At 42.5% G+C, this 12,136-nt stretch overlaps 1 protein-coding gene and 1 pseudogene across 1 annotated transcript; both read left to right on the forward strand.

Moving 5' to 3' along the window:
• On the forward strand, positions 1-3,756 carry LOC109463818 (protein turtle-like). The gene is made up of 4 exons (XM_019760690.1): positions 1-286; positions 1,238-1,293; positions 1,891-2,163; positions 3,426-3,756. Exons 1-4 carry the CDS (start codon positions 210-212, stop codon positions 3,719-3,721), a joined length of 702 nt encoding a protein of 233 aa, XP_019616249.1. The 5' UTR covers positions 1-209; the 3' UTR covers positions 3,722-3,756.
• Positions 3,757-4,640: 884 nt separating this feature from the next.
• On the forward strand, positions 4,641-11,716 carry LOC109463789 (annotated as a pseudogene).
• The last annotated feature ends 420 nt before the right edge of the window (positions 11,717-12,136 follow it).

Genomic DNA, 12,136 nt, shown 5'->3' on the forward strand with positions numbered 1-12,136 from the left:
ACTACCGTCCACCTTCTGCTCTTGCAAACAAACGCTAGCCGCTAGAAAGTCTGCGCAGGAGGCTATCACACTTCCGGGGTCTTTCTACTTGGGCGTCTGACAAGACTGCGACAGGAAACTGCTGGACGGTTTTTCATACAGCAAGACCGACTCTCTGTACGTAGTTGTGTACATGTAGCTCTCTGTCCTGTGCAGTCTTGAATGGTGTCATGGATTTAAATCTCTCTCGAGCCATTATCGTCGTCCTCCTAGTGACACAGACCTTCTTCAAGACAGGATTTGCGAGGTAAGAGTGCAATTCAACGTTCAAGACATCTAAAATACTGAAGTCAGCATTTTGTTTACAAGTTACATTTCCTATGCATTGTTGTCTAGCTACTTACGGGTTGGGATGCTTATGTCACGATTAACTCACTTGCTATATAAAGGGTATCAAATATTGCTCCCTTTTGGTAACCGGCGTCACGCACTCTCTTCTAGCTCAAAGGTTACGTACTGCAGTCTACCTGTATTTGAACAGTGCATAGTGTAATACTTTCTACTAGTATGTCTGAAACTGGACGCGTTTTCAGGCAAACAGCGATTTATTAAAACGATCTATTTGTCCTCAATGTACATGTGTTGTCACGTATGTCGCTCTTATTGTGGACAGGATAGTTCGTTTCAGCGGTCAGCCCCGGGTTTTTTTTTCGAAAACCATTTTTGTGTGTCTTTTGGGAGAGTATGTTTTTCCTGTCACCAATCCAAATCACTACGTGTACAGCAGCTTGGAAAAATCATAGCCGTCAGCGATTGCTTGAACACGAACCATCTGTGGAAGCACAGCCAAGTTTTGTCCCGTGTGGTACAATCAATGTAGCCACCACGCCAATGCAATTCAGCACAAATCGCTAGTTTAGGCCACATCGCCTTAATTGTACATATATGGATGACTTCCTCCGAAGACCCCCAGATTTGTGCGCGCCTGCGAATAAAAAAAATCCCGGCCAAAAATAAAAATGCTACTAAACCACAGGAATACAAAGCTGGTATTATGAATTTGCGGCAGTACATAGCGAAGTATACGACAAGCCGGCACATGCTGGCATTTTACGGAATTTATGAATCGGTACTGTAGGTATGTACTGAGTTCTTGAGTCGTGGAGCTTCTGTAGCCTGGGTGCGCATGCCGTCCTCCAGAGATATCACCGGCTTCCTATTTTCGCTAAAAACCCACCTCTGTTTCTTTCATCCACAGTGTACCAGATGTCAGTGAAAAACGAGAACATTACAGACTGAGGAGGGATACTGGGCGTAAGTAATTTAGGAAAAGTGTCAATGAAAAAAAATATATGTATACATTGAATAAAATTATATTTGTCAGGTGCTGAGCGAGAATCTATGATTATGTTTACCGAAGGAAAACATATAATTTTTGCTACGTTTCCTCTTCTTCTTCTCCAAATAGTGACCTCTGACCTGACTGAACCAGACTGTCTCTCGCCATGGTAACTGGTGTTGGGTTACATAATGTTGCAATTTTAAAGTAGGAGGGATTTAGACTCCTGTCACCATATATGTGAATGTGTTTGAGTACGAATTGACAGAGCAGACCATATGCGAAGATAAACATTATGTATTTGCTTAAGTTAAGTTTTCAAATGTTACTTTTCTAGTTTTTTCCACTCTTGATTGGGGAAGAGGTGAGATGACGAAGGTAAATAACAAATTTAGAAATTACAAATGAATGAACTTTTAATGAATGTCAGTCTAAATCTGAATGAATGAATGAATAATCGAGTGAGTGAATGAATGAATGCATTCCCAACATGTCATACAACACCAACGGGTCTATACGTGATAATATTCCATGGGTGTTACTGTAAATGTTGTTATTATTATCATTTTCAGCGTTGTCTTTCAAGGAAAGACCGTCCAATAAGACAGTGCTTCCTGGCGACACTGTTCTGATTGGTTGTTCGGCACAAAATGGCGACATCTCTCGACAAATGTGGTACAAGGAAGACCAACTCCTGACCCCGCCATTTTTAGGATCGGTTTTCGTCTTGCCGAACCACAACCTCCTTGTCGTTGGGACGGAAGAAAACATGGGGAAATACACGTGTGTGCTGGAGAGGGGACAGGACACCATCTCCACTGACGTTTGGATCACTTTGAAAACAGGTGCGCACCCAGGAGAATGCTCGTCGGAATTAAAAGTTCAACCAATGAGAGAATGGCAATTATCGGTTCGACCAATGAGATAGTGGCTGCATGCCCGTCAATTATTTTCATTATGGGTTCACCACACCACGAAGTGGTGTGGTGAAACCATATTGCTTTTTCTGATGTTTCTTCTCCTTCTCCTCCTCCTCCTCCTGCCATATCTTTAAATGGATTCAGCTTCTTCATTTTAGGGCCTAAGGTCCTGAAATTTGGTATGGAGGTACAGTGGGCAAATACCCCTAGGCGTTTTTTAAATTATTGTGATACAGGCTTTTAGAATGGTTTTATTTGAGTTTTTTGGCTGTGTTATAGCAAATGTATTACTGTGTTAGTCTGCCTTGTTTACCACGTTTGGGCATGAGTCATCAGAATGGAATGCAGGGCATCAACCAATAGGCATGCAGCTTTCCTCTATACTTCTTGCTGATTGGCTGTTGGGATTTAACTTGATTAACACCTGCACAGAAGCATTTCCACCTGCACAGAGCTCTATACTTCTTGCTGATTGGCTGTTGGGATTTAACTTGATTAACACCTGCACAGAAGCATTTCCATACTGACAGTATGTCTGTATTCAAGTGTTTTGGTAGGTATTTCAAGCTTTCCTGCTCCAGCATTGGAATGCCGGGCATGGTACGTTTTTTTTTATTTTGAAAATCAACAGTTTGCATTATGCAATTAAAAATCCTAACCAATAAAGTAGGGAATAGCTATCCAACTGTTGTTTTAGTTGTATTTTACTTCATATTATAGTTATATCAATGTAAATCATTGTTTTCCCTTGTGTTTCCCATTCTTTCCCTGCCATGTCGTAAAATGTGGTGAACCCATCGCTGTATTTGCTCCAAAGCAAATATTGGCCTTTCTAGTTTCTATTTGCTTTTTTTAACGGAGATGGGCGGGGCTTTAGGATCAGTCTAATCTGCCCAGTCCAAACTAGGTTGAGTGCCATCTGTTTTGAGACGGGACTCCTTACACTCGCTACCCTGAGTATTTTTTTTGTGTAGAAAAACGAATGGCTCTCAGGCAATCAGTCATCAAAGTAGCGATGCATGTATTTATTTTAGCTATAATTCTAGACTCGTTGATATGTAGTTAGTTAATTAATTAATAAGAGATGTAATTAAGTCCTACCATGCTTATACTTAAGTATTTGTCTAAGTTTGCTATGATGACTTACCTGAATGATGTTGGGAGCTTGTCATTTTATTTTCCTGTAGAGATCTCCTTTCTGGACAGACCCAGTGACTCAACCGTGCAGTTCGGGGAAAGTCACATCTTCCCGTGCTCGGCAGAGGGCGCTGCTGACATATCCTGGACCAAAGACGGCCAGCCCTCCGAGTCATTCATCGACGGCGACCGAGTCCTGCAGCATCGGGGGGACCTGGTGTTTACCGCCGTCAGCCTCACCGACAGCGGTCGGTACACCTGCACGGCTACGCCCGCAGACGGCGGCACGAGCATTCAGGCTCATGCCGTCTTGAAAGTGAACATCGATGTTGCCAACGGTTTGTAAAATTTGCTGTCATTGAAGATTGTCAACGGCGTTTAACTTTGTAATGTATTCTTTCGTAAGGAACGTCTTCATATAGCCCTTGTCCACTGATTTTTACGTCAAAATTTCTCGAAAGGAAGAAGCGAGAGTCTCATTCTTCCCTCCTTGGCCTTCCCCTCTCTTGTCTGTGTCGTCATATTCGTAAAGTATGTGATATCTATTGATTCACCGGTGCGATGACCAAGTGGGTAGAGTGCTCGCCTTGCATTCGGTAGGTCGTAAGTTCGATCCCCGGCCGAATCATACCAAAAGGCTTTAAAAATGGTTCATACTGCTTTCTCTGCTTAGCGCTCAACATTTGGGAAAGAGTATATGGAGTCAAACACACACCACTAGTACTTGTGGACCCCTATAGTGATTGCACAACTGTTACACAAGGGCTACGGAAATGGGCGCCGCCCCTTTGCGACCATCTTAAAGGCATCCAATGCAGCTGCAGTTTCGAGGGCTTGGAAACCCGATTTTTCAAAGTCAGTATTCTAGTACTAGTCACTTATCTACATACAATGTATACTGAGTTGAAACCACACTATCCTAATGTATTATCCTAATGTATTAGCCCTAGGCTTCATGGAGCAAAAATACCCAAAATTCTGACAGAAAATGGTCACTGAAAGGGCCCTGGTCTGATTTTTAGGGTGCCACTCAGAAAATAAAGGACTCATCTTGGGGCATGTTTCTGCAGTTTTGAATATCCAAAGTATGAAATACCGATTGAAATGTGCTAATGTGAGGCAGTATGTGTCAATTTCGTAAAGATTGCCTTTTTCAGAATGTTTCCAGTTTTGCTGCTCTGAAATCGTATTGGATGCCTTTAATGGTTGCGGGGAGGACTTAAACTAATAACGTTTAATGTGATATCTACCTATTTCCAGTCTGCGGCAGACCGTTTCACCCCCACGGTCCAGACGGGTTCGTGGTCGGCGGGACTGAGGTGGCCCGCGGGGCGTTCCCATGGCAGGCCATGCTCTGGGACATCCGGCCCGCCAGAAACAGGTAAGTCACTATGCATGTACGTCAACCCTGCCAAGGTGACCACCTCTTCAAGCTGGCCACCTGTCCATGGTGACCGCTTTTTCTCGGTCCCAAAAACATTTCCTCACTGACACAATCATTAAGCAACCTGTCCAAGGTGACCACATGGCCAACGTGACCGCGACCGCCCTGAGTTGGGTCCGCTCAAGGCCTGATACCTTTGCATTTGACATTAGAATATCTCGACATTTATGTCTCAGTCATGTTGTGAGGCGACCCTCTTCAAGGAGACCACCTGTCCAAGGTGACCACTTTTCTTTGATCCCCTGGGTGGCCGGCTTGGACAGGTTTGACTACAGTAGATAAAGCTATTAAACAAATGCACTGCCGGTGCACTATTTAGTACCCTGATGTAAAACATAATTGTTCTACCACCTACTTTCTCTCAATATGACATGCAGCTACATGAATGGTTGATATTTTTTTGGCGACGCCTCATTGATGGATTCGTTAGGACCTTACTTGTTTGTTTCGAATATGCAAGACAAATCAATGAGGTTACCGGTATATAACCTGTATAACTTCCTTTGGCAAATAATGCATCTGTAATGTTCCTAAACTTAATTTTCTGCATATTCTTTGTTTGTTTGTTTGTTGTAACTATGTGTTTTCCTCGTCAAACATTTTAGGTTTTTCTGTTCGGGGAGCCTTCTGAACGGCCGTTGGGTCATCACGGCTGCGCACTGCATCCGCGAGTCCAGGGTCGGAGAGAACGACTTCATCGTCCGGCTCGGGAGGCACACAACAACAAGGGGCGTGTTCGAACAGACAGAGAGGTAGATAAGTTCACTTTTAGTAGCTATGTAGCATGCTTTATAGTGCAATGCGGCTCCGCCAAGTTAAGGCTCCCGTTTTATATCTAAGCACACCGGGACGGACATACACCTGCCTACCTGCCTAAATGCTTAGGCCAGATCTTCATTTTTCCCAGCAGGCAGCACGGCCCTTAGCCTTTTGTTTTGCAACCTTGCGGGACCATCATGTATCAAATACTATTTGTTGGTCCCGCCATCTTTTGGGGGTCTTTCTCTAGACCTAGGGTTTTCAAACTTCTGGTGGTAGGCCCCGTACATAATATACTCTTATGGTTCTTAACGTTAAATGTGTTCGGCATTTTAGCGTGCCGAAATTCAAATCAAACTCAAGCCTTAAGGTACCTGGGTTGGCTAATTTGGTGATTTGAGTTTGTACTGTTGTACTGGTAAAGGAATGAGAGAGAACTGCGATTGTACTGAATTTGGTACCTAGCAACATAAGATTCTCAAAAATAATTTTTGGTATACTACATGCATGACGTCATCAACTTTTATTGTCCTTTTCATTTTTTTTTCAAAGAAAAAGTAAAGAACTTTGGCAATTCCAAACAACATAAAACTTGGTCTTTGATTTCACAATGATGAAAGCTACAAACGTTACGCCTACTGTTATTATAGTTAATTAATTTCTTGCCGAACATGCACTTACGTCGTTTGTACCTGAGAGAAAGACTATGCTTCACTCTATATCACGGCATCTTGGGTTCACATTTTTTAAATTCTAAAGTATTTTCCTTGTTAACGTAATGTAAATGTCATTGCTATTTCTGCCGTTTTCCTAGTTCCTACATAGTGGAAGAAATAATCGTCCATCCTGACTTCAACGGCGACACGTACGAGTCAGACATCGCCCTGTTGAAGCTGGCTGGACCGGAAGTGACGTTCACAGAGTACATTCTTCCCATCTGCCTGCCGGATGTTGTGGCTGCCCGGAGACTGGTGCGGTCGGGACAGACCGGTACTGTGACCGGCTGGGGAGCCGTGGAACAAGGAGGACCTTATATTCAACAACGCTAATGAAGGTCTGCATCAGCTTCTGTTGAAGTTGACTCTATCTCTAGACTTGAAAATGGATACATATAACGTACTTTTCACGAAAACGATTGATGAAATCATGTATTAAAAGCGTTACCGTGAGAGACATGTACGATATCTACAACTTTCTCTTTATGAGTATTATTGTTATTATGATTATTGTTATTATTATGATCAGTTATTATTATGATCAGTTATGAGTTTAATTATGAATATTTATTATGATCAGTGATTATTTTGATTCTATTATTACTGTTATTATTATGCTTACTATTATTATGATCAGTTATTATTATGATCAGTTATGAGTCGAATTATGAATAATTATTATGATATAAAACTTTCTCTTTTAAGAAGAAAGGAACGAATCAATCTTCAGGCAGAGCTTTAGGTGGCTGAAAAGGCGTAAAAAATGCTACCAGTACAAGAAAGAATGCTCGATAAGAACGACGTCTAAAACACTCATCATTCATGGCACGATCCTCCTTACAGGTGAGTCTACCGCTGGTGGCCTTGGGACGGTGCCGCCGGGCGCACCCCCAGTTCGCTGCCGACATCAGCAAGAACATGTTCTGCGCTGGTCGCACATCGGGGGGCAGGGACGCGTGCGAGGGCGACAGCGGGGGACCTTTCGCCGCTTACGACAACGGAAGGTACGTAGCTGAACATGAAGATCTAAACAATGAAAACCCCATAATATACAAATTTCTGCTTTTTTATGTTTACCGATTCGGAAGTAAAAAATATTGTTTTTGCTCAGTTTCCTCTTCTCCAAACACAAAAGGTCATTGACCTGAACCAGACGGCTGTGACCATGGTAATTGGTTTTGTTGCAATTTTATAGCAAGAGGGATTCAGACTCCTGTCTGACCATATATATGAAAATGTGTTGGAGTAAGAATTAACAGAGCAGACCATATGCAAAGGTAAACATTATGCATTTGCTTTGCAACTGTTACCTTTCTAGTTCTTAAGTCGATCTCTAAAAGCTTGTGACGACGGCGATAGCTATAAAACTAATAAACGCGGCTTCTCTACTGCTTGCTTTCATATCTTCATATCGTTGAATAACAAGTTTAAATCACCAACATGGCGGCCGCAAATTAACGCCAACTACGTCACAGTCACGTGAGTGCAAACCCCTCCATATATGGTGTTTCGGTCATCACTTGGGAAAGGCACTTTACACGACTTTTCCCGCTAGACTCAAGTGAAAATGAGTATTGTCTGTCCAGTATTCGTTTCTATGTGCGGGACACAACACCAGCAACAGCTGCCTCTGTTCCGCGTGTATTGAACTGTTGCAATTTCAATAAATCAAATCAAATTAAATTAAATCAAATCAAAAATCACTTTAGATGGGTGCTGCTGGGCCTTGTGAGCTGGGGTGACGGCTGTGCGCTGCAGGGGAAGTATGGAGTCTACACACGTGTTCACCGCTTCCGGGAATGGATAGTGACTTACGTAGAGAAGCCAGGTAAAACTCGTTCATGGTCAAGTGCGGCTGTATTATAGTCCTTCTGGAAGCGTCTAAACATAGATATTATAAAGATAGGATATAGAAAGTCACAACTGAGAATCACGGGGTGTTCAGTCTTTTGGCTTTAATTTTTGTGTGTAGAATCAGTGTGTCCGCATGCAGTGAATACTTATAGTATATACAAGATGTTAAAGTACATTACTTAAGTCCCAAAGTCGATAACGGAAAATAATGATTTTCAGTGATTTGAATACCCGTGGAATCAATTTTCCATAGAGTAGAAATGCTAGCTTGCTTCAAATATATTGCTTGAAATGTGATTATTTAAAGAGTTGTTCCCCATAAATGAACACATTCTTTAGAACTGGCGTGTTGTTGGAACACTTATTTTTAAGCAGACCCGAGTGGCGATGGCGACAACAACACGATCCCGTGCAACAGCGCCCCCTGCCAGAACGATGCGCGATGCGTCCTGGCCGAGGACAGGGAGGATGGGTACTACTGTAACTGTCCGTCTGGATTCGAGGGAAGACACTGTGAAATAGGTCAGTACACACTATCCGAACATCGCATATACACGTGTACAGTTGTAAATGATGGTAAACTGAAACAACATAAAAAAGATATGACGTTGATCAGAATTTTATTAAATTGCAACGTGAAACAATGCACAAATCATTGCGTATCATAAAATTTAGAAGATTACATCTTTTGTTTCTTCAGATATAAATGAATGCAGCAGCAACCCCTGCCAACATGGCGGACGGTGTACATATATAGACAGAGTCAACGGTTACAGCTGCAACTGCCAACCTGGGTATATGGGAGCAAGTTGCCAAACAAGTATGTACATGCGCCAAAAATCAGTTACTCAAGCAACTGGATATGATTTTGGAAACGGTCAGACGTTTCAGCTAGTATCCACTAGCTTTCGTCAGTGACTGAGAGACCAGAGGAGAAATGCAGGTTTTTAAGCACAAACTATTTAGTTCAAACATCAATATTTTCCATCTACGTTCATAATGACCATGTCGTTTTTAACATTGCACAGTTCTTGAAAAGAATAGTCAAAATGTACATATCTTAAATTGTTGGCAACACACCTGCGAGTTGGATGAGATTGTCAAATAGCAGAAAGCTTCATCTCGTATATTTCTCTCATGTCCTCAGATGTGAACGAATGCAGCAGCAACCCCTGCCAACATGGCGGATGGTGTGTAGACGGAGTCAACTCCTACAGCTGTGACTGTGTACCAGGGTACGCTGGACACAATTGTCAAACAGGTATGTAATAGTACCATTTTTCCTCTGAGTAAATATGAGGTCTTCAGATGCCGAACAAACAACGATTGCAAAACCCTATGGCCTAGCAATAGCCAATGAAAGTAAGGTTGACGGAGCTATCTGGAGGTCTACGACGTTTATAAATCAGAACGACGTCTCTGATTGGCAAGGTGGTCAGACCCAAAGACAGAGGCGTACAGAAAATCTAAACAAATGTTTCTGTTCTTCTATGTTCAGATATAAACGAATGTGGCAGTATAAACCCCTGTCAACATGGTGGACGGTGCATAGACAAAGTCAACGGCTACACCTGCGCTTGTCCAGCTGGTTATACTGGAAAGAATTGTCAAACAGGTATGTTACAATAACATAGTTAAAAGACAATTTTTCTAAGAATGTTGTAACCACTCAGAACCATTCTAAGTTGGGTTAGGCCACGAGGACTGACTATGCAACAGTCTCTTGAAAGTCGATGTTTGTAATATGATGAACATATCGATGATTTTGTTGTCTTTTATGCATTCACTGCAATAGACTAGCAACAAGACTAATGATGATAGTTCACAGAAACATTCCTGTTTTTGCTTTGCAGATATAAACGAATGTAGCAGCAACCCCTGCCAACATGGCGGACGGTGTGTAGACAGAGTCAACGGTTACAGGTGCGACTGCCAACGTCACTACACTGGACACAATTGCCAAATAGGTATGTAGTAATAGCACATATCGGAAATGGTCCACAAAGACGTATGCAGCAATAGGTTGTACGACAGACAATAGACATCTTTACAATAGGTATAGTATATAAACGAATGATCAAAATCAACACAATTCAACTGTGAGCAAAACTTCTGCGACTTGCATGATGGGAGTGTTAGATAACAGAAAAAACTTCATCTCTTATATTTCTCTCATGTCCTCAGATGTAAACGAATGTAGCAGCAACCCCTGCCAACATGGCGGACGGTGTATAGACAGAATCAACGGTTACAGGTGTGACTGCCAACCTGGGTACACTGGACACAAATGTCAAACAGTTATGTAATAGTGCCATCTTTTCCTCTGAGTAAATATGAGGTCTTCGAATGCTGAACAAGCAACGATTCCAAAACCCTGTGGGCTAGCACTAGCCAATGAATGTAAGGCTGACGGAACTGTCTAGAGATCTACAAAGTTTATCAATCAGAACGACGTCTCTGGTTGGCCCGGGCTTCAGACCCAAAGACAGAGGCGTACAGAAAATCTAAACAAATGTTTCTGTTCTTCTATGTTCAGATATTAACGAATGTAGCAGCAACCCCTGTGGTCAATATGCACATCGTGGTGGACTGCAGTGTACAGACAGGGTCAACGGCTACACCTGCGCTTGTCCACCTGGTACGAAGATGGGAAGGATCGGACTTTGCATGGATTTTTAATATTAAGTAAGATAAGCATCTCCTTTATGATCTGGTGCAGAAATTTTGTTTGTTTAGTCGATTTTCCCTACTGAAACGCCCGATCACTTCTGTATCACTGGGAAGAAAACATCCCATCTTGGTATATCGAAGTCTGATAATCTTTTATGGTAGCTTATGGTCTCTTTTGATGTAGAAATGCTGGTAAACTGCAGCCTTTAACTTTCTGTGCTGAAATCAATTCAGAACACGCTCGTTGTGCAAGGATTTTCAACCTTTGTAATGGGCACTACCATTTTTGGCATCCCCAGAGCAGTATTACTTGTTGTTTCGCTGCTGGCTGTACTGCCGCGCCCTGTTGTTATACCGAAATGGAACAAATCCTCTAGTAAAATGGGTGCTGAGACGAGTGAGTGGATGTTAACGAACTCGAATATTAGAAATGTTAACAGTATCACGAAGGTAAACCCAGGATTGTATGGACTCAAAACCCTTGAAACGTCGACGACCGGATCCGGAAACAGAAGGAGGACTAGAGCTCTGAACCTGCTTTCCTGCCTGGCCATACTACTGTCCGGGGATGTGTCAACCAACCCAGGACCCAGGGCGTCAAGATTCCCTTGCTGTATCTGTCTACGTAGCGTAGGAAAAGGAATATTTTGTGATAAATGTGAAACTTGGTATCATACAGGCTGTGCACAAAAGCCTGACGTAAACAGTGATTGGATATATAACAGGTGTTTACAGTGCACTACAGTCGGAAACACGTCCCTGGACGGCAGCGATCCACATGATGTCGATCAAGAGGTTTTGTCTTCCTCTACATCTGATACGCCATTGAAATCAAATCATAAGGTCTCTTGCTTGCCCATCAGAATATGCACAGTTTTGTTAATAAAAAACCTCAGATCGAAGCTTTCCTTGACTATCGTAATACCGATGTATTTGCAGTAACCGAAACATGGCTGGATAACGCGATTTCAGCGGCCTTGTTTACATCAGCGGCTATAAAGTACTCAGACATGATCGTGGTTCGAGGCATGGTGGGGGCGTTGCTCTTTATATTTCTCGACAATTACCATTCAAAGCTCGACCAGACCTAAAAATCCCCGGCCTTGAAGCCGCTGGGCAGAAATTATGCCACCTTCTCGTAAAAAGGTCTGTAGCATGTATCGACCCCCAGCCGACAACCACAACTTCTTCGATAAATTTGATGATTGTATGAACACTGTCAACGATGAGCATAAGGAGACCATCATAATGGGTAACCTAAATTGTGACTGTACATGTCTTACTACAGACAATGCCGGTCCAATTGGTCAGCTGAGAT

Source organism: Branchiostoma belcheri, unplaced genomic scaffold (genome assembly GCF_001625305.1).
Source record: "Branchiostoma belcheri isolate BF01 breed outbred unplaced genomic scaffold, Haploidv18h27 scaffold13, whole genome shotgun sequence".
Lineage (NCBI taxonomy): Eukaryota > Metazoa > Chordata > Leptocardii > Amphioxiformes > Branchiostomatidae > Branchiostoma > Branchiostoma belcheri.